We start from the raw sequence: 25,885 nt of genomic DNA, 5'->3' as shown, positions 1-25,885 counted from the left end.
CGCGTAAAACATGTTGATAAACTAACAGACATTTCATTCAAATAAAACAAGGTAGGTCGGAGTTACGAAATTTCTAAGAAATCATTTTTTGTGCGTATGCATTTGCTGCTGTATTATGTAAATCTATAACGAGCAATTTGCGAATGTATCGAAGTATCTTAAGATAGAAATGGAAAGTATCGTATCGGATACAATATTTCATTTTGCAGTAGTATTTTGTATCTGCATCTCAAGTACTTGTTTCCAGAATATATATATATATATATATATATATATATAATGGCAGAATCGCAAAGTATTTTTGCACAGCTCTGATGTCTGGCAAACCAGCGCGCGGCGAGCTTTTCCTCCATTCTGGCTTGTGCGAGCCGGCAAGGTGCGGCTTGAATGTGTTGTCATCGCGTGGTGTTGGAGATGCTTTATCTGCTTTTGTGAAATTGTTTTTTTGGTGTAAACTCATACAAGGTAGCCGGGGAAGCATTTCGTAGTCCTTGGGCGGAGTCATAACTGCGGAAGGTGGGACCTCTTGCCCGCGCAAACAGGCAACAGTGCATCGCCAGCTGCAGTGTGTGTTGCCGTGAACTACTTTGGGCTGCGTCGACTTCCATTCGGTGAAGAGCAGCAGCGGCGTCTGTGAATCGGCAGCTTGAAATGGAAAAATCTTCTCGCTCTCTGATCGCTTGGCGCGATAACTGGAACATAAAGTTGTTCGTATACACGGCCAACGCAATGCAACCCCGAAAGATCTAAGCGCCGATAATTTTAATGTTTTCCTTAGCCACCGGCACCGTGCTCGCGAGTTTAATATCTACCACGCTATGTCCATGTTGACTATCCCGCACGAGGCCGATGCGCTGGCTCAACGCAGAGATTACTGCGGGTGATAAACAATCGTGATACGTTAGTCTTGTGCCTCAGCGGCGACCCTTTGTCCTTGTAAAGTGGTAATATCCAACAGGAATTGCCTAAAAAGATTGTGACAACTGTTCGTGATAACAAAATTTTCGTAAAACTGATGAGTGCGTCGTAGAGGGACGTTCCAAAGAATAAAAATAAGAAAGATACTTTTTGTTATCTTGTAGCTCGTACGGTAAGGTGCTGTTATATAGTATCAGAACTATTTTATCTGTGGGCAAAAAAAAAAAAAAAACGCGTTTAGCTGAGGAGGATGTTGCGCAGTTTATCTAAAGATAAGTTTGAACGCCCTTCAATGTAAACAGCAGAATTCATTTCGTATAGCAGAACGGCACCTATACACAGTTACATTCGTCACGTATGTTTCTTAAGTTCTCATTGCCGTAAAACCACAGCTCGGACGAAACTACAAGGCGAATGTTGTAATAACGTAATGACAAATGTTTATAAGTGCACACAACTGATCTCCGAGGCTGTATTGTACAAAGGTTCAAACGGAAGCACGCGCATCGCGCGGGGTGCTATACATCCGTCCACCGGCATTACATCCACCGGCAGCAGAAACTTCGACCGTGCCAAGTCGAATCGCTTGGCCACCTCTCACAGAACCATTTCCAACGTATAAGACGTCACGTCATACAGAGTATACCGCGTCAGCACGAAAAAACAGCCACCCGAAACAGCTGCAGAACGTACACCTGGCATTGAACACAGCGCTTCGCCCAAGCTATAGCATCGCGGCGCCATCAGCCTGCTCATACATGGCGGCCGCGGCCTGCGCAATATGGCGGCGTCCTTGAAAAATAAACGGCCTTTCCCGTCATTCCGGGGAAGACCAAGCGCGAAAGAGACTTCATATTTAGAGAAAATGACAATTGAAACCACAAATTAAAAATAACGCACTTGCATCAGCCAACTGTTTGTGATGCTGAACGAGCGCAAATTGTCATTTTCGGTAGACCAGCAAAAAAAAAAAAAAAAAATGTGATAGCGTGACTTTCAAACAAGAATGTCTTGCTCCTTTTCTGTTTAGATAGTGTCATTCGTTGTCACACGGTGGTGCGCTGGTATGTGTACATATGAATATGAATACTTCTTCTTTTTTTTTTTTCAAATAAAAATGCAGTTGCGAATCCAGCCGCTGTCTTGTCCGTTCATTCTGGTTCTTTTTGTCGTGCACTGTGCGCTGTTTGACGCGTTTTAAGATGGTCGGTCTCCCAACTCGCACACCTGCCGACACTGCTGAGCAGTCCGCCCACTATATAGTTGGCTGATCATCGCCGTCGGCATCTTGTTGGCGTCGGCGCCGTGTCGGCCCTGTGTGACCGCGGGTCTTGAGGGATGAGCTGTTTGTGTGCTTTGTGGAGACTCAATCCCGTATTCGTAGACGCATCGTAACTTGAATCCCATGCTTCACAATGACTCCTGTCGCGAACGCGCCGAAGGAAACGCAACGGACGTCGTTGTCACGCTCACGCCAGGTGTCATTTAGATCAAGTGAAGCATATGGACTTCAAGATATGATGCATTTCTCAATGCGGGGGTTAGACTAACGCTGGTGAACGCGAGGCCTTCGAGGCAAACAACACTGAACAGGTCCTTTTACGTTGAAAGGCCCCAATGTGCGCGCACCGACTCAAAATGTGAAACTCGCTTTTTTTTTCCCCTTCTAGGGCTGTGACCCGGATATCGAGTGCGAGTGTCAAGACTCCAAAAACAACACGTACCTCTGCACGAGGCACATATCTGCAGAAGCCAACACCAAGCTCTGTACATTCGATGATGAGGAGGTGGGTAGGTGCCATAATGCCGTCAGAAAGGTGCCGTCAGTTTATGAACTGAATTTTGCCAATTGTAAAAGCATCCAGCGTCCGTGCGCAGAATGGGAAAAAAGGAACAGTAAACTATCAAGCAAGACATTCGCACAATGTTTAAATTGTACCATTCGATAAATATATATATATATATATATATATATTCAAGGTTGAAGCAGACAAATTCTCGTTATATCTGTGATATCTTTCGCAGCTGATTTAACGATGACGGCGATATTAGTTAGGCTGGATTCATAAGTTACTCTTCTAAAATATCAAAATCATCACGCCGTCATTAGAAATATGGTAAAACCGAAAGGCAGGAGAACCTAAAAGCGAGTGATGCCGCCATTTTGACGTTCCTGTGGTAGCTCTCGGTATCGCCACCAATTTTGACATAATTTGTTTGGAAATCCTTAATTGTTCGAAGATAAAGAGTGATTGCATTGAAGTAGTTTCACAGACATTAAAGGATTCGGCCAAGTGAGTTTGGAAAATTACTTTGCCGTAGTAAAAACATAGAGGAAAACACGGCCCAAACGCGCAAAAGTACTTCGAAATCTGTCACGACACACATATGCATTAACGTGCCGGCTCTCGAGCTCCGGCTTGAATTTAGAACACAAAAACACTGGCCTTAATTCTCTCCGCTAGCCAGCAAAATTTTCCAACAAAATAAGTGCAAATACTCTTCAATGAACACCTCATGCAGTAGCCAAACCGATATACTAATGATGTTTAAACCATCGCATAAAACATAAACTTTATAGAAAAGTTTATGTAGTAGAAAAGTTTATAACAGCTGTGTCTTACCAGTACTCACGTACGGGGCAGAGACCTGGAGGCTTACGAAAAAGGTTCTACTTAAATTGAGGATGACGCAACGAGCTATGGAAAGAAGAATGATTGGTATAACGTTAAGGGATAAGAAAAGAGCAGATTGGGTGAGGAAACAAACGCGAATTAATTATATCTTAGTTGAAATCAAGAAAAAGAAATGGGCATGGGCCGGGCACGTAATGAGGAGGGAAGATAACCGTTGGTCATTAAGAGTTACGGAATGGATTCCAAGGGAAGGAAAGCGTAGCAGAGGGCGGCAGAAAGTTAGGTGGGCGGATGAGATTAAGAAGTTTGCAGGGACAACGTGGCCACAAATAGTACATGACCGGGGTAGTTGGAGAAGTATGGGAGAGGCCTTTGCCCTGCAGTGGGCATAACCAGGCTGATGATGATGATGATGATGATGATAAAACATAACGTTTTATTATCCTAGTGCACCGCACACTGGGCTATACTGCAGGCAGTGACAATTGCTAAGGATCTGCAGTAACGTTACTTTTCCTTTCTTTTCGGCTGCAGAGTTTCGTGGAGAGCTACAACTTGACGGAAGACCCCTACGAGCTTAAAAACCTGTTCTTGTCGGACCACGGCGCGCTCCGTCGCGACGACGGGCGAATGTGCCTCAGTGAGCTCCGATTCTGCCGGCAGGAGTCGTGCTACGTAAACTGCTGGAAGTCGTCGTCGCGGTAGAACCACAAGCCATCGCCACGAACGAGCTCTGCACCGGTTGAACGTGCGCTGCCGAAACAAGGTCCCGCGCTTGCGCTGGGATGCAGGCGCGTAATTCTTCCCCCGGAGCTTTGTGAACTGTTTCCCGAATAGCGTCCATCCGTCCAGGAACACGCTTGGGCGATTTTCATCATGCACAGACTATAGGAGACCCATAGTGGGTGCCTGAACCACGCTGGGTCAAACTTTTGTTTCTTTATTGTGGTTATACGGCACTGCGCAATGAATCCAACCAGCAGAAAATTTATGGAAGTGTGCGGTATATAACAGCCAATCAGTCAAGAAATTTAGATGTTTGCACATAAGCCAGAGAAGCTTTGTAGCAGTTTTGTGCTGGTGAAAGCGAATTCTTACTGAAGAGCTGCGAGAGGCGCCCATGTATAATTAAGAGAAAAAAGCAATAAAACATCAGTGGAGAGTACAAGACTCATTGTTGTTATCACAAGAAAAGTGACCCACGTGCGTCTCATTATTAATGCGATTAAGCTGTGTCGCAGAAAATCCGGTGTTAGTGTCGGCGGAGTTGCCTGTGAGCGACAGTTTCCGTATATATTTAGGTATATGTATATGCCACGCCTTGCTATGCGACATGCGGTATATGCGGGTTATATTGCCACGCCATTCTATCGCTAAGGTCGCTCGTACTTTGTCTTACATTCTTGACAATTTATTCCTCGTAATTTTGAGAATGACAGCCCACAAACAAATGTCACGAAATAAGACACCGACAGCGCATGTATCTTATGTTAAGTCTTCTCAGACTTAGATATTAAAAGTGCGAAACAATAACCGAAACTTGAAAAATTATGTTTTTTTTTTTTTTGCCGCGGCTGTGCACAACCTCCGGGATCGGCCCATGCAAGAGGCCACGTTTCTACCAGAAAGTTCGCCTTTGTGCATAGCGTTCGCCACCAGCGTCTCCCGGTAAACGTTAAGTTACATAAGCTGCATTTGCTGGCAAGCACGAGAAGCAGTTAGGGGATCCTTGATTGCTATCGCTTTCCACTCTTAAAAGCAAAGCTTAAGCGTCTTCCAATTATCGCGCTTCTGCGTTTGGGGAACCAGGCTCGAAACTATAACCATCGGAAATATATATACAATGTGTTTTTTCTTTAGCTGCACCAAATTTTTTAGGTTGCCTACCGTACACTTCATTGTCATCTTTTGGCGCTGAGACATGGTTGTCTGTGTTGAGCGCCAGCGGTCCGTGAGTTGTGCGGCGCGGGTTTTGCGTCCCCTCAAGAGATGGCGCCACGCTGCGTGGCGCCTCCTTCAGGCGCTTTTTTTCTTCTAGCTGGGCAGTGAGCTCTGTCTCCATGGCGTCCTTAGCTGCTTGTCGTGCCGCCTTCAGCCGGTTTTCTTCTTTTAGCTGGGCAGCGTACACATGGACCAGTGCACAGTATGGCGTGGTGCATGCAGTGTGGTAGGGTGGGGTGTTGTGGGATGTGCCGTTGCGAACATGCACTACACCCAATTGGATATTGTGGCTAGTACCACATCCCACCAATCTGCTTTGCCAGTTGTCACTTCGTGCTTGCATCTACTCTCGATTACGAGAGAGCCAGTAATTGTTTCATCCATGGTGCACTTTCATTCCCATTATCATTTCTTTAATTCAATTAGTTAGTACACGCAATTTCCCGTATGTTGTCATTGGCGTCTTTGTTTGTTGGCTTCTTAAGATATGATTAGTAAAAATCGGGCCCCTCTGTTCCCTTTTTCCTCGTTCATTGCATTACGACGGTCTCGAATCCGGCAACATTGATGCCTTCATGCAGCATGTGTAGGCTTATTGACCTGTTACCGGCCAAATAGATCACGTACTAGTGACGCCTGCGTCAGACAGGATGTTCCCCATCCGCCGCCAAGGTTTGTGAGTGGTGGCGCTGGCTAACACTTCCAGGGTTAGTTCTAGTAGTAAAACATAAATACCACAGAGTATGGATGGGAAAACGACGCCGCCGCGGTAGCTCATTTGGTAAGAGCATCGCACGCGCAATGCGAAGACGCGGGTTCGCATGCCACCTGTGGCCAGTTGTCTTTTCATCCCTTTTCATTTGCATTAATTTATCATTTCTCTAATTCACCTAGTAATTACAAGTAATTTCACCTATGTTGTCCTTGGTGTCTTTGTTTGTTGGCTTCTTATGGCCCCTCGGTTTCCTTTCTTCTTGTTCATAGAGATATATATATATACGTATATTGTGGGAACTGGCACCGTTGCCCACAAAATCTAGACTATAGTGCTTGAAGAAAAGAGGACGAGGAAGGGGGGAGCGGTGGCATACAAGAATTTAGAGATGGCCGGAGTTGGCATCTTTTCAAATCAGCTTAACTGGTCTTTCGCTCTCCGCCTCGCTGATTATACCCCAATATTACTTGCGGCATTTCTGGCAACTGTTCTAGCCATGAGAAAATTGGGTCCACGGAATTCTAAAGTAATAGTTGTTACCGATGCTGTTTCGGTTTGTACACACTTAAATTCTAATAATCGGTCACACCTTCTGAGTATATTTCCGACGCTTTCCCGAAAAATTTATCTAAAGTCCGCTTTGTCTGGCTCCCAGGTCATAGCGGAATCTTTTCAAGCGAATCAGGCGACTCGCTCGCATCCTCGTCAATAAAGGGCCCAGTATTAAATATTCTTCCTTATTTAGATTTTATAAAAGGAGCTAGATTTAAACGTCTCTTATTTTTAAATTGTAACAATTCATCCCTACTTTCTGCAAATTATTTGCGACGGGGCGCCGAAGACGTTACATCGTCCTAGTGGGAGGCTGCCCTACGCAGTCCCGATTTTGAAGCCCAATTATTCGCCGTCCAACGGGCCCGCGACGTGGCGGAGAGGCTGTAAGCCTTTCTGACCCGACGTGGTAGCTTCCCGCTAGGTGCTAGTGCTCGTTCCGATGGACCTCAATAAAGTTTTTCCATCCATCCATCCATCCATCCATCTAAATTTCTGATGGAACACGAGCAAAAGCCTTTCACGACAATGCGAGGTGACCTTAACAAGCTTCCGCTGTAGAATTCCCCGCTTAAATTTTTACCTTAATAAATCTGGTTTCTCTTTTTGCAATGAACCAGAAACTATGGACCATTTATTTATTTTTTGCCGCTGCGTCTGCTCCCTCCACAGAATCTTCCTCTTATTTCCAACTAGTAAACGGGGTTTAGCGCTTACTACACCAAACATCTTGTCCTTTGGCGCCTGTCAATTAGGCACAAGCCATGGGTCAGTCATTACTGCTGTACACAAGTTCATCGAAGCGTCAGGAAAGATCCGCTGCTAGAGTACCGACTGTGGGACGCTTTACTCTATTTTTTTATTTTTCATTTCATTTTATCCAAAATGTATGTATAGACCTTCAAGAAATTTCTGTTAGCATTTAGTTGCCTAATGCTTCGTTTTAAATGTATGCCTTCACCCTCTTTTGGTATTTTATCCGATGCATGAGGCTAGTGTGGCTGATTTCCCGTGTGGGTGTGAGCCATGTTTTGAGGCAACAACAACAACATGCAAGCCATGGCTGGACGCTGCCGGCCAGGACTCAGGCCTGCGGGCTAGGACTGAGGGGCCCCGCTGTCTCCGACAATATATACGTACATATGTATCACGGATTTTTTTTTACTGCTAACATTTTATTTTCTTTACTGAAGATATTTCCTTGATAGCTAGAGAGTAGAGCCAGTGAAAAAGCTCACAATAAGCAATGACTGAAAATTGCGTAGCCGTTTGGAGTAGCTTATTGGTACAGCAAACGTTGGGCCGCGAATGGCCCATTCGTAATTGCGAACCTGTGTCCAAGCCGTCTTACTGTAGCGCTTTCCCGAAATTCCGATGTAGGAACAATACTATTGGCCGGGACACTACACTTCCCTTTTTCAACAAAAAAAAAAATTCCCTCATAACCGAAACATAGCTTACTCCTGTACGGGTCCTGCATCTCGCATCTAGTAGCGTGTGATTTATTATTTGCGCATATAAAGAGGCCACGCAACAGCATGCCGCACCGCGTGTCAGCACATCGCTCTGGCTGTGGACGTAACCGGGTGTTGAGCGTGTTATCCAGGCTGTTGGCAATATGGTGGCGTGAGAGGTGGGAGGGCTAACCAGCGCCGCCAACTATGGCGAGAGCCCTGAATAAAAAGTGCAGTACTGTAAGCTTCTCATTTGCCTACCTCTCATTCATCGCCAGACATCCATGGTAGCTGGCATTTTACTTTTCTTCTGATGCACTGCACATTTACCGCAACGCAGCTATGGAAATTCTCTAAATTTACGTTTAAGTAGAGATAATGTTCGAACGACGAAAACGTAACGCGGCGCGCGCGCTCGCGTGAGCGTGCCAGAAATCCAAACGAGCAGGAAGAAGACGGCGACACTTTGCAACGAAGCGCAGCCGCCTTATAAGTTCGCAGTCCCCGACCTTTCGACTCTGAGCCATGATAGCGACGTCCAAAATCCGAAGACCGCCACGCCTCGTGGACTATGAGAGGCGAAAGATTCGTCGAGTCTCCTTCCTCGAGTCCAGCACTGAGGACGTCACCGAGTGCACGGGCGGGTACACTTCCGAGCCGACCGTCTGGTGGGCAAGAGAGGAACCGCGGCCAGCACTGTGGTCTCGCGATGCCAGGTACGACTTCCGGTTCGGCCGCGACCACGTCGAACGCGAGCCCAACATCGCGCCTACGGGTGCGTCGGCGTCGCGTCTATGCCAAGGGCCACAGCCCCCGCACGCGAGGTTGGTCCCGGAAGGCCCAGCGGTGCCGAGCTATTCCCAAGGGCCGCCGCCGGGCAAGGCACGCGTTGAACTTTGCTACGCTATGTCGAAGGCGCACGAGCTGCGAGACGGGGACAGAGACGAACGCGACAGCCCGCAGCAGCCGTGGTTGCAGAGCTTCGGCATCGGGGTGCTGGTGGCCGCGCTGGTTGCCGCTGTGATCACCCTGGCGCTGACCGCTGAACGGCCGACGGGGGTGTATCGGAAAGAAGCTTCGCCCCTTCCGCGCGAGGTGGAGCAGATTACCCTGGCGGTTGGCAACAGGATTGCCGCGTCGATTGAGGCGAAAGAAGCTGTGGCCAGGATTGGGACTAAAGGGGTGGCCAAGCTTCGAGACGTCGTCACAAAAGTGAAGACGTCGAACCCAGAGAAGACCGAGACGAGGACGCCACCTGCACACCGCCTGGGCATCGAAAATGAAACGGTATGCGCTGAAAATACGTCGTCTATTATTGCGATAGCAATTATAAGTGCATTTCCACCGCCGTCGTCGCCGTCGGCGTCACCGTGATGTTCCGTGTAAAGTCCAAGTGAGATAACACCGTGGCCGTGGGCCGTGCTGTAAGTGCGGGTGGAAGCTTGCGAAAGTGAGCCGAGGATGGTGGCTTGATCTGTTGCGCGCAAGGGAAAGAACCGCGCGGTCTTCCACCGCGCGCAAGGCACCCGGGTAGCAGGAGAGGGGAGTTCTACACCGGCGGTGGCTGCGTATGGCCATAGCCTCCTATATAACTTAAATAAGAGACTATGGGATGACGCGGCTGAACGCGGCTGTGCGAGCTCTATGTTGAATGCGACCTGCGTTGAGTACAGAGTCTAGATGCGCCAGGGGCTCATAACTTCGTGTGAGCTGTGTTGTCGCCACTTAGTTCGCGTTGAAGCGAGAAACTGCACGAAGGTCAATTCGCTCGCTGCTGCTGCCTCTCTTCCTCACGCCATCGCTTTGACAGCGAGTGTCATCGCTCATCGAGTGAGATGTGTTTGTTTGGCTGTGCGGTCGTGGCACCATGCTTGCTAATTAAGTTAGTAAGCGAATGTTTACGAGTTTATACGGCCGATATCTACTATCCTTACTTTATATAGCTGTCTGCTAATTTGCTATCGCAATCGTTGCTTTGCCTTTCGAGCGAAACTGAGACTTTTTAAAGCGAAAGCTTTACTGGCCGCGAACTTGCGATTTCGCCGTGGCGGTGCTCCGAGGAGGCACATGACGTCACAATGCGCGCCTCACCGCGGATATTTCTCTCTCTCGCTCCCTAGTCACTACTGCGCATGCGCCACTAGTAGCACCGAGCCACAGGTGTTCCGCCGCTGCACAGCGCCATAGGTCACGCCTTTCCGCTTCCGCCGTTTGGTATGACGTCACACCGCGTTCCTCGTCGTTGCGCTCGCCTCCGCTCGCTTCGCCAGCTGCGTCGCATGCCTGATAACATGTCGGAGGATTGAAAAGGAGAGCTCGCGTGCGCCGCAACCACAGTTGAGGCGGCAGTATGGACGGCGACAATTCTGATAAGCAGGAGGAGGCCTGGAATCGACATCGGAACGAGATGAAGAGGAAACGAATCGCCCAGGAAACAGACGAACAGCGCGCCGAACGACTGGCTAAACGCCGCAACATAGCTAGACAATCAGACTAACCTAGACTTGCAATCAGTATTAACCAAGGCTAACCATGCTATGCCTTAGCTTTCGCTACGTATAACCTTGCATAGCCGAGCTAAGCCACTGCCAATTTTTATGCAACATTGACTTCAGTTACAGGATTAGCAGAATATAACGCACTGTGCTGATAAACACGTCACTAGGAAACTTTCTATGCGAAAAACAAGAAGCACACGCTGAAGCGAAACTGGGATATTGCCGCGGCACTCTACAAGAAGTCACCACTGACTGCTGACTCATATCTTGCAACCCGCTTTCAGTCGCTTGCCTACGCTCGCTTAGGAGCCGCTAGCGCAACCTGATGGTGTTCATCAAATGCCTCACACGCGGCCCGCAGTTGTTTCCGCAACCCGAAACATTTTAGTACACAGTTTACCCGCGCTACGCAATGGGAAAATTTTTATATTGGCTTATATTTCCTCATTTCTGATTAGTTTTAAATGCACCAGCCGCCGCTTCGTCAATCACCTCGTGCCTCGCATCATGGCAGCCCTATACATGAACTAAACAGTGCCACGGTGCGGGGCTGGGTTTCCAAACACTCCACCGAAGTGATAACACACGCGAACTATGGCTCTTCATGTTTACATAGATGTTTATTTATTTATTTATTTATTACACATTTTCCTCATATATGGTGCAGATATTTAACTTCCGCCTTACCCGCCGTGGTTGCTCAGTGGCTATGGTGTCAGGATGCTGAGCACGAGGGCGCGGGATCGAATCCCGGCCACGGCGGCGGCATTTCGATGGGGGCGAAATGCGAAAACCCGTGTACTTTGATTTAGGTGCACGTTAAAGAACCCCAGGTGGTCGAAATTTCCGGAGTCCTCCACTACGGCGTGCCTCATAATCAGAAAGTGGTTTTGGCACGTAAAACCCCATAATTTAAATTTTTTAACTTCCGCCTACTCTATCGCCTATCCTTGTCTCTCCTTTCAACCCCACCCCCACTGCCATCAGATGTCAGCCTATGTAGCTAAACAGTCACCGTGCGGCCACCATTCAACAGTAATGTCCTTACTTTCCTTTTCTTCGTGCCTTTTTCTTTTTTTAAAGAAGCAGACAATTACTGCTATACTATCCGCAAGATAGGCGGAAAAGACAGAAAGAAAATGTTTCGCTTTAAAACCGCAGCTATCGTGAACTTAATCATCGCATTCCACGGATGCAGAGGCCCGCGGACCGTAGGTGCGGCCGCCGCTTCTACACGTACTGCGAGCACGGGAGACGCGAGGCCTACTACAGCGGCCGGTCTCGCTCGTGCGCCTGGAGCGAGCGAGACCACGTGCGCGTCTGCAACCGTGGCGCCAACCGGTTCCCGAACCTGGGCACTTGTCTAGACAGCTGCGCCCGGGACCCGCCACGCGAACGCTGCTTCGAGAGCGTGCTCTTCACCGACTGCTCGCGGTGAGATACTCACGAAGTTACTGCGCGGACTACGTAGCCGGCGAAACGCAGTCAAAGCAAGGGCGGCTCTAAAGAGGGGCGAAGGGTGTGGTCGACCCCCCCCCCCCCTCCCCTCTCACGTTCCCATTATTTCTTCCTGCAATAAGTACTGTATGCAAAATCCAAATTAAAGAGACCACACGTCGAGTATTAGCATTGCGTGCGGAGTGTGAGCGAGAAATAAAACCAACGTATTTTCTGCAGAACGAGCAGAGTACCGATATAAGAAGAGCAGCCGACGTGCGTAGGTAATCGACCGAGTCACGATGCACCGAAAATGCAAGTCGCTTCGTACAATGATGCGTGGTAATCACTGCCAAACGGCATAGGCCCTGACTTACGCGCGCGAAACGAAGGGAGACGGCTTGGCCGCCACACGAGGCGTTATCGAGAAGCTGGAGCTGAGCGATATGGACACGGGACACGTGCGAACTGGGCGCAGATTGGCACGCTGATTCAGATTAGACCCTGCAGCGCTTGTAAGTGGCAGCCATTTTTATCTCGCTGGCAGCGGGAACTGACAGAATGAGCGACCGCGATAACGCCCAGCTTGTTATCGCATGCCTGCCGCCAGTGTTCGCCTGTCATGGCTTCGTGTTATGTCGTCGGCTGCCCCGTCAGGAACCAGTAGCCCCTGCGCGGGCCACGTCAACAAATAGCGACGGGGGTCGAGATTAACCCTTTGACGGTTTTTGCCGTACATGTACGGCGGCGGTTTTCTGTCCCGCAAGGTCTTTGCCGTACGGGTACGGTTTCGACCCTCCGTTTGAAATTTCGCGCCATAATGACGATGCACGCTTACTGGGAGGTGCTGCCACCTCTTAGGTCTTACAAGAAGCGTTTGAAATTTGTGCTACCTTCTTGGGGAGATAAACAGAACTGACTTCAAGCTTCAGCGCGTCGCGCAGACTGCGGCCACACCCCTTTTGCGGTTTCGGTTTCGCCGCGTGATCGCAACGGAGGCGCGCGAAACGTAATTTTTCTCTTTGTCGGCACTCTCTTGCAAATTCTGTGGAAGTTGATTTCTATCTTGATTGGCGCTGCTCTTAGCTTGTTTATAACCGCCGCTCGCGAGGTATTCTCGCTCTCAGCGGCAACGCGCTTTCGCGGTTTCGGTTCCGCCGCAACGGAGGCGCGTGAAACGTGATTTTTATCTTTGTCGGCACGCTATCGCGGGGGCGGCGGAAGTTGATTTCTATCTTGATTGGCACGGCTCTTAGCTCGTTTATCACCGCCGCTCATGAGGTATTCTCGCTCTCTGCGGCTGCGCGGAGACTCGTGTTTCAAGGAGTACCACACTCTAAAATACTATTGAACATATTGCAGTTCTGAGTGATGCCGACACCAAAATACTGTTCCCTAATTTTTTTTACTATTTATTCCCGACTTTATACATCTTGTACATTCAATATCCGCAATAAAATAATTTGACCACCCGGGAAAGTTTTCTTCAAAATAATTCGACCCTCAAAGGGTTAATTGCGCCTGTACTATAAACGCGGTTGCGAAAGTGAAGGATCACAGGCCTTAGGACAGAGAGAGAGAGAGAGAGAGAGGGCGAACTTGAGCATGAACTTTACCGCTTTACCCACGCATATCCCGTATACAGGGCTCTTTACAAAGGTGGGAGGGCAGGTCGACGCGTTGAGCGAAAAATTCATCGAGCAGTTTACTATGTCTCCCGTACTTCTTTGGCACGCTTTTATCGACATGCAGCCACCCGTGGCCGGGATTCAAACCGCAGACGTGTTGTGTCCGATCAGCTGTCGAGGATGCTTGGACACATACGCCCCTTGACGTTTTAAGTTCTGCGTGTTATATGCTGATGACAAGTACGGTAACTTGTAGAGAGAAACCGGTTCCGTCTCTAACCCCTGAACTCTGTACTGAATGGAGCTGTTAATTGGATGCAAGAATAATTATCTAATTATAAACCCTTTTAAATATAAACGAATGATTTGCAGATCCTTTCAAAAGCCGATATTCACTCTGGTATTTCTGGCGCTAGGTCTTAATATTATCTCGGTTAGTGACTCGCTTTCATTTCTCGGATTGGGTTTTGACGTAATTCTTAATTTTGGTTTGAATATGATCGACGTCAAGAACAAAGGTCCTAGTCGTATTCGTGCACTAATTAAAGCTACGCCGTATTTCTTTCGACTAATGCATTATCTCTCTACGTTTCCTTCATCCACAGTCATTTGAACTGCGGTATAGCTACCTGGGGGAACCCATCAGTGACACATTTCATCGGCGCAACACATCCAAAACCAGGCTATCCGTATCATTATCTCAAGCCCTCGGCTTTCTAATGCTGTTGCATTACTTAGGCTATACAACATGTTATCTCTTAGGAAGTTGTTTCAATTGTACCTGCTTGCCTTTTAAAATAATAAATCGTCAACTTTTCGAACTTATTAAAAACGACTTATCAGAAAACATTAACAACGCGTTTCGCGTCGGAATCAAGTTTATTATTACCAAAAGTTCGCACTAATTACAGCATAATAGCCTCGTCATTTACAGCCATCTCATTCTGAAACTTTTTGCCACACAACCTAAAGTCGTTGTCAACCATTATACATTTAAAAAAGCTCTGAATTTATTTGCTTTTGTCATCTTAATTTTTTATGATGTCCAGCCCTTATTAATCTGTATTATGTGTGTTTTTTTTTTTTTTTTTATGTATTCATCGCTGTTTTTCTTATAGCTACTATTTTGTCGTATTTTGTTGTAGCTACTGCTACATAAGCGTTACTTTTGTTTTCTTGTCACTTACCCACGTATTTTGAATCTGAACTTTTCATCACTGGTTCCTCTTGCAGTCATCGGACTATAAGACCTTAGTCTGTAAAATTATTTTTACACGATCCGTACCACTACTCATATAGGCTAATAATTTCTGAAATTCTGCAATTCCTGGTAAAAAGCAGCAACTGTGTATATCTTTTGTCCATGGCCTCTGCACTGTTCGCGATGTTAGAAAAATTATGTGGTCTTACATCCCAAAAGCACGATATGATTATGAGGCCCTCCGTTCAGGAGGGGGGGGGGCTCCTGTATAATTTTGACCATGCTGGGGGTGCTTTAGCCCTTTCCCTGCCAACTTGTATTTTTTCTTCAGAAAACCACCAAATTTACCGACTTCTTCTTTGTCTGATTCATTGTAAACAGTTTTCATTATTGCAATATCAGCAGTACATTTGTTATATTTGCTTGAACCTTACTGTCAGTTATTTGGTAATGTTTGTGAATTTCAGAAAAGCAAAACCACAAGAGAACTCTATATGAAGAGTGATATTTCTTGAAGCATAAGTATGTGACGCGTTATTGCTGGCGCGCCGAGGAAAGCAAAACGCAGATGCGCCTGCAGCAAAGCATCTCTTTCTTTTTTTTTTTTTTTTGCACAGCCGTGTCCAAGTGATTCAGGTCACTAGATTCTCCAAATCTCCTTCGCAATTTTTAGTACTAAGTTGAAACTCCGACCACGACTCACTAGAGGTTTCCAAGTCTAATTGTTTGCTTAAGGTCAAAAAAGTTAAAAAAGAAAAAGCACCATAGTTCCGGCAATCACAAAGGCGGCATTCGTCACTGCATGCGCCTCACCCTGCGCCGCCATGTTTAAAATCTAGGGCGAATGACGTTCGACTTCGTTTAGGCCTCAAAAAAAAAAAAAAGTTTTCTCGGAAGCCGGTGTCGTTTAACAGGGCAATACTCAGACTAAATTTATGAAATCATAGCCACTCATCCTTAGCGCTCAGTAGACGAAAGGAAATCCCTCGACGATTGAAACTCGTCATTGGCATATTTTGGAGGAAATGCCGTGTAGAGGGAGGCTCGCCAGCTTAGCACACAAAGGATTAGCGTGCAGCTGATTCTCATGTACATGAGCGTTCTTACATTTCGTCCTCCTTGGGAGTGCGGCCACCGCGGTCGGAATTGAACCCGCAACCTCGAGTTTAGCAGCGCGACGCCATAGCACCTGGGCTACCGCGACGAGATTTCGACAACCAATTACTCCAGCGGCCCAGCTTCGCACTCTTGACGACTTCTGTTAATATATTCCGTCCTGAGTAATTGGGTTGGCTTCCAAACAGTAACCTATAGATTTATACTAAGCACGAAAGCCAAACAGCCGTCGAAGTCTTGCGTCACCCAACTAGTATTGGAGACTCTACGCTGACCTGTTGCGCTTTGATTTCCGGCTGATAGAAGGTAGAGCTCATATGCTCTATACAGACGCATTTCTCGATGCCTATGCAACTACATACATCCGTGCAAGCTTTCTTAATAAGCACAGCAAGACACTGGCGTACATCCGTGCAAGCTTTCTTAATAAGTGCAGCAAGACACTCACCGAAAGGGGGCTCGCAAGGGGGAGAGCGGCACAGCACGTATTTTTCTATGAAATGGTAACATTCAGCACGCCAACTTCTTGCTCACACACTTCCAGATGCGCCGGAGCGGTCACATTGCGTTGTGCCGGCCGCTCGAACTCGCGCTCTCGCTCACGAGGTATATAACCTGCGTAGCTCGTCAACCAGGAAGGTGATGGCCGAAACGGTAGGGGGTGCATAAGGTCAGCGTAGCTATTTAGCGTGGTTGCGCAGTCACGGAAGAAACGCTCGCGGATAGCGATGCTTCTGCCAACAGCAACTGCTTCAGCCGCACGGTTTATCGAGCAGTAGACAGCGGCGTCACCACGAGCATGGCTGAGTGAAGTAGCGTGACGAAATCGGTTCGGTTTAGGAAAAGGAAGTTGCTTTATTTGCACAGACGAGTTCTCGCTGCCTCGAGGGCAGCGGTGGACGAACGGCATGGACCAGTTCGTGGCTCGTCCACGGCATGCTGTTTAAACTTGTCAGACGCTCATGCAGCTTGCCGTCATGCGTATACGCTGAATACGCTCTCGGCCATTGACTGCAGGCGAGACGTGGTCGAAGAGTGGTGGTTCTTCGACGGTGCTCGCTGCGTCCGGTGGAACTTGCCGTTTGGTGACTGCCCGTCTTCCCGTGGTGGCCGGGCGTTCAGGTCCCGCAACGAGTGCTCCAGGATGTGCCTGGAATCGCGCCGTGGGCTAGAAGGTGCCTCGGCGCTTAAACGCAGCCGCTGTCGAGCCCCGGTCGCTGTCACGTGCGACATTCGCCACATCCGGTACCCGTACTTCGCGGACATGAACGCCCGGGGCAACGCCCGGTGCGTCAGGGCATGGAAGCCCACCCTGCTGAGTCGACTTTGCCTCGTCGGATCGAATCGGTTCGACTCACTCTCGAACTGCAGCCGCGTGTGCGGGAGTTCACCACCGGACGTTTTGTGAATCCTGAGCGTCAAACTTTGCAGAACAACGGCGTTAGCGGTACTTTGCAAATAAACGAACCGTGATGTTTCCTTTGTTTAAACTTTTGCATGTAGCTCTGTGCGCGTGGATGTTGGCTCGTCGGGGTCGGGTCGGATCAGTTCGACTCTATTTCAGCCCCCAACCATGTCACGGGAGTTTACCATAGGTTGTAGCGGCGATATTCAACGCCAATCTAGGGTCACGGAACGTGCGTGTTCATGGGCCCTATACAAATAAATGAAACGCTATTTCTTTTCAGTTTGACCTGCAGCCTGGTGCGTTCCTCTTGCGAATTTGTTTAGATATACAAATGTAACAGCCTACCAAATGCTGCCGCAAAACTTGTTTATCGTTGCCTTATTCTACTAACAGATGCACGTCAAATTAACTGTGGGCTTCATAGTATGCGCGCGTTCGCAGCCAGCCGGCTTCCAGATTACAACAGTTGATAGACAACAGAAGAATCTCAAGTTGAAAAGTTCGTATCGTAATGGTGCCGACGGCGTAGTTGAGGAGCTTATATGGAACAGCAGTTGACGCACGCATGGCCGCAGTATAGCCACGTTATTTGCAATGGTGATTTTCGTTGAGATCCGCGCTGCGTTTATTCACATGTTCGATGATAACCGAATTGATAGGGTTTTACGCCCCATAACTACGAATACGCTACGCCGTCGAGGGACTCATAGGAGGAGGAGGAATAAACTTTATTAGTAGAAATGAGCCGACGGTAAAATCGTGCGAGGTGGCCGGCGTCCCTAGTTCAGGATGCCGTGGGCCTGAGCTGATAGCGTGGCCCTGCTCACCAGGCGATGCTGGTCTTCAGGACTCATAGGGATAGCTTTTATGGGCTCGCTCCCAACTGTGGGCTTTGCCGGTGTCAGTCACTAGAATTCCAAGATATATTGCCAGAACTTTATAAACAAAGAATTCGAATTCGAGACTCACAGATTGCGAGTCGACGATTCCACGTTTCGCCCACTCCGCCGATGCCGCAGTGAAGAATACCGTGTCTAGCATCTTGTGCTCTAGTTAAAGCCAATGACTGACGTCATGCTCTGTTTGTGCGCTGAGGTGAATGAATACAAATGATACTACTGGGAAAAAAAACGATAGACTCGTTAGAAGAAAAAGAAATGGTCGTGTCTCCGCCTCCATTTACGGAGCAAGAAATCTTTCCAGCAGTCCGTATGGTAACATTATGCTGTATACTGTCCCCTAAGAACACAGTAGATTCCCTAGGTATTATCGCGAAGGGACTCAAAGCACGCTTTCCTTCGCAATGTCCTGCTCCTAAGATATTGAAGCGTCCTACGTAAGAATTTGTAGAAGCTACCACAACGGAATTATCTGATGCCACCTTACTCACTGAACACACATTGGTCTATTCGCCGTCTACAAGACGTCTTGGGAAGATCGCCAAGACGTCTTGAAAATCAATATAAACGTTTACAAGAAATCTTCAAGATGTCTTGGCAAGATATTTAAGACTTCTTGAAGACGTCTTACTAAAACTTTGTCGGTTGTCTTAAAACATCTTGGAGCCGTCGTGACGACCGTCTAATTCGCCGCCAAATAAGGTATATAAGACGTTTTGCAAGACATCTTGTAGCCGTTTAAAAAATAGCTATAAGACGTTTTGCAAGACGCTTTGTAGCCGTTTTAGAAACGGCTATGAGATGTTTTGAAAAACGTCTTATAGCCGCTGCAAGAAATTTTGCGAGACGTTGTGTAGCCGCCCCAAAATGTTTTCCCAACAGTCTAAACGGACTTGACGAGCAAGGTACGATACGTTCTATTCAATATTTGTGTAACGTAGCCCTATAATTTAGTACAGCAATTTCTTGAGTGGCAGGTCATTTCAGGCCCGAAGATAACATGCATACAAGCCATTCAAAATTTTCAAAAAATGGCGGCACTTCTAGTCAGGAATGCTTAACATTCATTGCAAGCATCAGCATTTTAATATTGTGTCGAAAAGTACCACTTGTTCATTGGGCTAGGGAGTAGTTGCAAAAATGACAAACACCTACCAAACTTGTCAATTTACCATGGGAACACTATTGTTAGGGGAAGTACTAGGACAAAGGTGACATTTTAAGTAGTCTCTTGACGCTAAACTTAATTCATAGCATTGCAATGAATTTTCGGTTTCCTTCCAGATCAACTGTGCAACGAAATGATGATGAGATTCAGTGATCTGGCTAGAAACGCATAGACTGCACATACGCGATGGTCTGGCAAGATCCAAGATCATTTTCCTTACCTTGTCAGCATTGTTCGAGATTTGCGGACGGAATAATATCAAGGACTCCAGCAGATATCACAGAAGTTTTTCTTACATGGATGTTTGGCATACACATGAATTTGGGAACACAATATACTATAGCATTAGTGATAAAGGAATTGAGTGCCTCCTGACACGCTAAATGGACCAATCAATGGGAATGTTCCTAATCCTCACAATATTGAAAAGTTTGGCTGCACCGACAGAACCAATGCCATGGCCCATTTCTTACAACCCACCATAGCGCCATTGAAATATAGGCAAGGCCACAAAAGTGACAACACATGTTAAAGCCACGCTTAACATAAAGAATGATTAATCAACAAATGAAGCGTTGAAGTGGCCAAAGGTTTCGAAGAATGTTTAATAAATCAAATGAATAACACCACTGCATAAGCAAAATTTTTCTAATGCACCTTCTGGAGATTTGCTTTGTGACTGTGTTATCTCACATTGATCACTTCATGATTCAGGAAGCTGGCTTAGACAGTTCCACAGGCTGATGCACCTGCAGACAATGTAGCTTGTTCCTAGTGTTGCTTGACCTCAGATTTGTCAGCTGTAGCTAGAAGGTAAGACAAGATATTAACAAATACTTCATACAGTGAAACTTCGATATAACGAAATGGGACATAACGATTATCGGATGTAACAAAGTGAAATCCCCGTCAAAATCTCCGTAGATATACACGTTTTAAAACCTCCTTTCAACTAAGCAAAATTATCCTGCCAATAGATTTGCAGAACTTGATTTGTCTCCGAAACAAAAAATGCCCGACTTTTGACGAGCCAATCGCATTCCGCGGGGTTCGGCACATATTCGGTGCCAAAATTTTTAGGTATTTGCGTTGAATGCGCCGTCGAACACTGTTCCTTCTCACCTGCGCGTAGCTGCGCATAAGCAGAGGTTCATATAGCCATCGCAATTTCTCCAACTTCAGCACCGCGCAGGCTAGTGCAGCTAGGCGTGGCCTCAGAGATTGTACCGGTGCAATCTCCGAGACCACGCCTCCTTGTGTGACACGTGCTTCTCGAACGCAACAAACGTCGTTGGCGTCGTAGCGTGCAACCTATTCAACCGCGCCCCCATTTCGTGATGCTAGCTATAGAGAGAAGCCAACTGAAAGTGGAAACGAAAGACCATCACATTGAAACAGAAAACGCAATCGCGTCAGATGCTAAGTTGTGTGTTGAAGACGGCGAAATTTATTTTGCTGTTTTCTGTTCAGTGCACGTGTCCATGTAGCTCTTCTACGGGCCACTAGCCGTCTTCTATGCAAATTCAAAATTGCGCACTTCATTACGCATGCATTACAGTGAAGGGCACTAATGAATATAATGAATTTCGGCTCCCCTTCAACGTGGTTATAATGTGATTGATAAGAGCTCTCACTCATTTGTACGGAGGCTTTGTTTGCAAGCACTAAGTGCTAGAAATTCGAACTAGGCATCTTGCGTACGCATACGGAATATAATACCATCGCTGCGATTCAGCCTTTTGTGTAGTGTGACAGGAAGCACCACGGATACTGACGTGAAATCCAGATTCTTGGCGATAACGAAAGCCTTATCCAAGGCCACTATCATAGTTAGAGGCTGCCACGCCCTCCGCAAGTACGTCGCAACGACACTTTTCGTTTTCGCATCATACACATGCTCCTTCCAGCACTTTTCTAAAATGCATCTTTTGTTCAGGTAAACGTAGTCACAGTTCGCGCACTGCATGCCTATACTTCGCCAAAAAACCATTTTACAGCATGTCCTTCACACGCTTTCAGAAACCTCCATGCCGCGCGTATGAGCGCTCTGCCATTAAGCTATGTGCGCCATAATAACAGATTGTGCGTTCTCGGTCCATTATTCGTTGGTGGTGCGCCACGCATTCATACTTCGTACCGGCGGCGTGGCTTTGGTGAGAGAGGTGTCCGTTAACCGAGGGCGCGCACATCGCACGTTCGGCACGGCAGCTGTATCATGGTGCACACAGTAAACTGAAACTTCCTGGCGTGTTATCAGCTGCTTTGCTGTGTTGCATTTATCCGCGTGTGCTCATAACGCAGCGGACTTGTAGTTTGGCCATTTTACTAGCTGAACGACTTTAGGACGAAAGTGAACCTGCTCCATTGGCTATTAGCATTCTACGCACGGAGGAAGGAAACTAAGGAGAGGCCCTACCCCCTCCGCGCGCTAGGAGAAAAGTGTGGCGGAAATGACGTAGTGGGTTCTCATTTCTTTGCTGCTTTTTTATTTTTTTTTGTTGTATGGCCACGCCTTTTGGGCCACAATGGCGGCGTTGTTATGGTTTTGAGCGCTCACACGTGTTGCTCTGGTAGGTTTCGGGCCGTGGCAAAGGCGCTGAGTGGGCGGGTTTGCGTTAGTCACCGTGTCTTGTTGCGCTGTGTTACCTGCACCCTGCTCTGCCAGATGTTGCGCGAGCGCGCGCGCTCCGCGCGCGACACCACGCGCAGCGCGGCGTGGTTTCGCGAAAGATGTAAACAAGAGAGGAGGGTGGCCCAAAAGGCGGAGCATCGCCATGAGCAACGCCAAATTCCGGCTTCACTTTTGCTTCACAAAGAGTGACGTCAGGGCCTCTCCTTAGTTTCCTTCCTCCGTGATTCTACGTGACTATGGCGCGAGTTTTTTTTTTTTTTTTTTTTTGTGTGTGTGTCCCTTTATATGGCTCGCTTTACCGCTCCGGACGTGCAGTATTTTCTTTTTTCGAGTGCGCTGGTTTACTCATGTGGATGCGGATGGTAGTCATTTGTTCGGGAGTAGTCGCGTACGTCGGTAATCTTCATCGAGAACAATAGCAATGGTGCGTGCCGGTTCTATGGAACCATTTTTAATATGTAGGAATAGTGTCCTGCCGATAGCAATTCAAGATTATTTTTGACTGGTACAACATCAGCTACAAAGCTGCCGACCGTTCTCACTAGTGCACATAGAAAGGAGCTTAATAACGTAACGATTTGAAGCGCAGTTCAGCAGGATTCTTCAAATCTAATATCTCTATGCCGATAACGTTGCCTTTTTCTTCTCATCGCGGGACATCCATACCTTGTACAAAATTTTACAATCATATTTCTCTGAGCTCGAGTCTTTGCTTGAAGGGCTGTCGTTTTCTCCTAATGTGAGTAAATGCTCGTTGCTTGTCTTTCCATTGCGCAATCCCGTTCTTGTTTCTCTTCACTATCGAATTGAGTGGATATTGCAAGTTACTGGCAGCAGCTGATCGAGGCAGATGTTCGTAAAGGAGAATGTGCAATGGGTTTGTTGCACCAGTTCAGCAATAGATATACAGGTAGGCGTTACTAGTGATTTATAAACTTGATTCCAGATTTAAGCAGATTATTGATAATTTGTTTGATTCCAGATTGAAGCAGCTAACTGTCCTGACTTTTTCTGAAACACTGCGATGCACCTCTCTCCCGTTTGCGATTCGTTTTCAACGCTTCTCCTGATTCTATGTTCAGAATATTTTGGTGGCGTTATCACTGGCCTGAGGTTATTTTTGTTCAGGCTCTGTTATCAAAACTTTTAAGTTACTCTGGTATACATAATTCATCCAAGTGCATATTTTTTATATTTTGATTCTCGGTTATTTTTTTCCAAAACAAGCAATACATATCTACCAGCGCGTATACTTGAAGGTCTCTATCAAGTTCATCTCGGTCGATTCCACTCTCATGTTGTTATTTCAGCGATGCAACCAAAATCTTAGAGAAAGCCGGAGGTGGCATCTTCTCTGCGCAGCTTAACTAGTCTTTTGCTCTCTGTCAGTCTGATTACACCCCGATATTTCTAGTCGAATTTCCGGCAATTATCCTGGCCATCAGAAAATTGACTCCTCAGAAATCTAACGTAATAATTGTTACCGGCGCGCTTTCGGTGTGTACGCATTTAACTTCTAATCGCACCTACTGAGTATATTTTTGACCCCTGTGGCGGACAGTTTGCCTGAAGTCCGTTATTTAAGGGTCCCCTCCCCGGTCACAGCGGAATCTTCATGATTGAGTCCACTGACTCACTCGCATCGTCGTCACTAAGTGGTTCAGTTTTAAATATTTCCTAACATTTATAATAGGAGCCATATTTAAGAACCTTTAATTCCTAGATTGTAATGAATCGTCCCTAACTTTCTCTGATTATTTTTGACACTTAAAAGTCCCGTGGATTATGGATATCTCTTTCTGATCACGCTATGTCTTTCACGACAATGCGACATGATTTTATTAAGCTTTCGTTGTAGAGTTCCCTGCCTAAACCTGTACCTTCACAGATCTGGTTTATCTTTAACTAACATTTGCTTCTTTTGTAACGAACCAGAAACAATTGACCATTTGTGTTTATCCTGCCGCGGCTACCTCCTCCCTCCGCACAATGTTTCTAGTACTTCCGAGTGGTAATATGGGTTCAACATTATCAACAATAAACATATTGTCCATAGGTGCCTGTCAATTAGGCACGAGTCGCGGGTTGATTATTATTGCTATGCGTAAGTTCATTGAAGCGTGCGGAAGATTACGCTGCTAGGGTACCGACCGTGGTGTACTTAATTTTTGTTTACTCTTTTTATGCTTAAGTTGCCTAAGGTATTGTTTCTTGATTGTGTAATTTTTATCCCACTTTGTCTTTTGTTGGGTGCACTCTTTATTATCTCCAATATTACCTCCAGACAACAACGACAATATCTTTATTTTGATTTATAATATAGTCGGTAACACATGTTAACATGTGTTAGTGGTAACGTACAATAATGCCAAAGAGGTGTTCTCAGTTTATCATCATGAATGCATGCGCTATTCACTGCAATTACGCCTACTTGGAAACCTTGACTATTCGTTTCCTCCTCCAAATTAAAATGCTTATCACCAAACGCGAAAATTTTGTTAAAGGGACCCTGAAACGCTTTTGTCGATTTTCTACAAGCGTACTGAGTCGTTAGAGTAGGTCCTTCTGATCATTAATTGACACATCTAAGTGCTCTGCGTAAAGCGTGTAATTTATTATAAGGTTTTAAAAATACACATCGCTGCCGATCGCAGCGCACTGCTCGGCGGAATTTTAAGCCGCCCCTACCCATATGACCGAAATAACCCATATGACGTCAGTGGGGCGAGGTATCCGATTGGCTGACCAAGGCGCGTGATCGATAATTTTTCCAACTTTATGGTAAACAAATGATCTTCGTAATAGTTGGAATGTTAGTTAATTTGTTTTCATAAAGAGAAAGTAGCAGAAAGAGAATGCACAAGAACAATTTTTCAGTACACTTAAGCACTTCCGGCACACAGCAAGTGTCGTCTGCTTGTGTTACAACCACGGAGGAAGGAAACTAAGGAGAGGCCCTGACGTCACTCTTTGTGAAGCAAAAGTGAAGCCGGAATTTGGCGTTGCTCATGGCGATGCTCCGCCTTTTGGGCCACCCTCCTCTCTTGTTTACATCTTTCGCGAAACCACGCCGCGCTGCGCGTGGTGTCGCGCGCTCGCGCAACATCTGGCAGAGCACGGTGCAGGTAACACAGCGCAACAAGACACGGTGACTAACGCAAACCCGCCCACTCAGCGCCTTTGCCACGGCCCGAAACCTTCCAGAGCAACACGTGTGAGCGCTCAAAACCATAACAACGCCGCCATTGTGGCCCAAAAGGCGTGGCCATACAACAAAAAAAAATAAAAAAGCAGCAAAAAAATGAGAAGCTACTACGTCATTTCCGCCACACTTTTCTCCTAGCACGCGGAGGGGGTAGGGCCTCTCCTTAGGAGGAAGCTTTAGCTCGGGTGCTCCTATCTAAATACATGTAAAAGGAGAATTCGTTTTTCTCGGCAACCACTGCACCAAATTTGACGGGGTTTGCTGCATTTAAAAGAAAAGCTTAAAATCTAGTGACTGTTGGTTTCGAATTTTCGATTTAGGTCGTGAAATTTTTATAAAAATTTGGCAAAAATCGCAAATTTTCAGAAAACGAAACTATCAAATTTACAACTGCGTAACTCCGCAAGAAAAAATGATATCGCAATTCTGTGAATTGTACCTGATAGCACATCTAAAGCGGACAAAATTGATATGTTA

At 46.8% G+C, this 25,885-nt stretch overlaps 2 protein-coding genes across 3 annotated transcripts in view; both read left to right on the top strand.

The window, feature by feature from the left end:
• LOC126522438 (N-acetylglucosamine-6-sulfatase-like) overlaps positions 1-4,722 on the top strand; it is a 38,238-nt gene extending 33,516 nt beyond the window's left edge. For both annotated transcript variants that reach the window (XM_050171182.3, XM_055066409.2), the window contains exons 12-13: positions 2,589-2,705; positions 4,089-4,722. In XM_050171182.3, coding sequence (XP_050027139.1) covers positions 2,589-2,705; positions 4,089-4,259 — 288 coding nt within the window. In that variant the 3' untranslated portion in view covers positions 4,260-4,722. The remainder of the gene's footprint in view (positions 1-2,588; positions 2,706-4,088) is intronic.
• Positions 4,723-7,904: 3,182 nt separating this feature from the next.
• Positions 7,905-17,586, top strand: LOC126522437 (uncharacterized). Its single transcript, XM_050171181.2, has 3 exons — positions 7,905-9,503; positions 11,913-12,148; positions 17,114-17,586. The coding sequence occupies exons 1-3, from the start codon at positions 8,742-8,744 to the stop codon at positions 17,502-17,504; spliced, it is 1,389 nt and encodes a 462-aa protein (XP_050027138.1). The 5' UTR covers positions 7,905-8,741; the 3' UTR covers positions 17,505-17,586.
• The last annotated feature ends 8,299 nt before the right edge of the window (positions 17,587-25,885 follow it).

Source organism: Dermacentor andersoni, chromosome 6 (assembly GCF_023375885.2).
Source record: "Dermacentor andersoni chromosome 6, qqDerAnde1_hic_scaffold, whole genome shotgun sequence".
Classification (NCBI taxonomy): Eukaryota; Metazoa; Arthropoda; class Arachnida; order Ixodida; family Ixodidae; genus Dermacentor; species Dermacentor andersoni.
Note: the sequence above shows the minus strand (reverse complement) of the source record. Positions and strands in the feature narration are given on the sequence as shown.

Bases quoted from the DNA above. Each gene is read 5' to 3' on its own strand.
- LOC126522437 (XM_050171181.2), top strand. From the start codon at position 8,742: ATGATAGCGACGTCCAAAATCCGAAGACCGCCACGCCTCGTGGACTAT. The intron at 9,504-11,912 runs GTATGCGCTGAA...CCACGGATGCAG, and splicing joins TGGGCATCGAAAATGAAACG to AGGCCCGCGGACCGTAGGTG. The intron at 12,149-17,113 runs GTGAGATACTCA...CATTGACTGCAG, and splicing joins CTCTTCACCGACTGCTCGCG to GCGAGACGTGGTCGAAGAGT.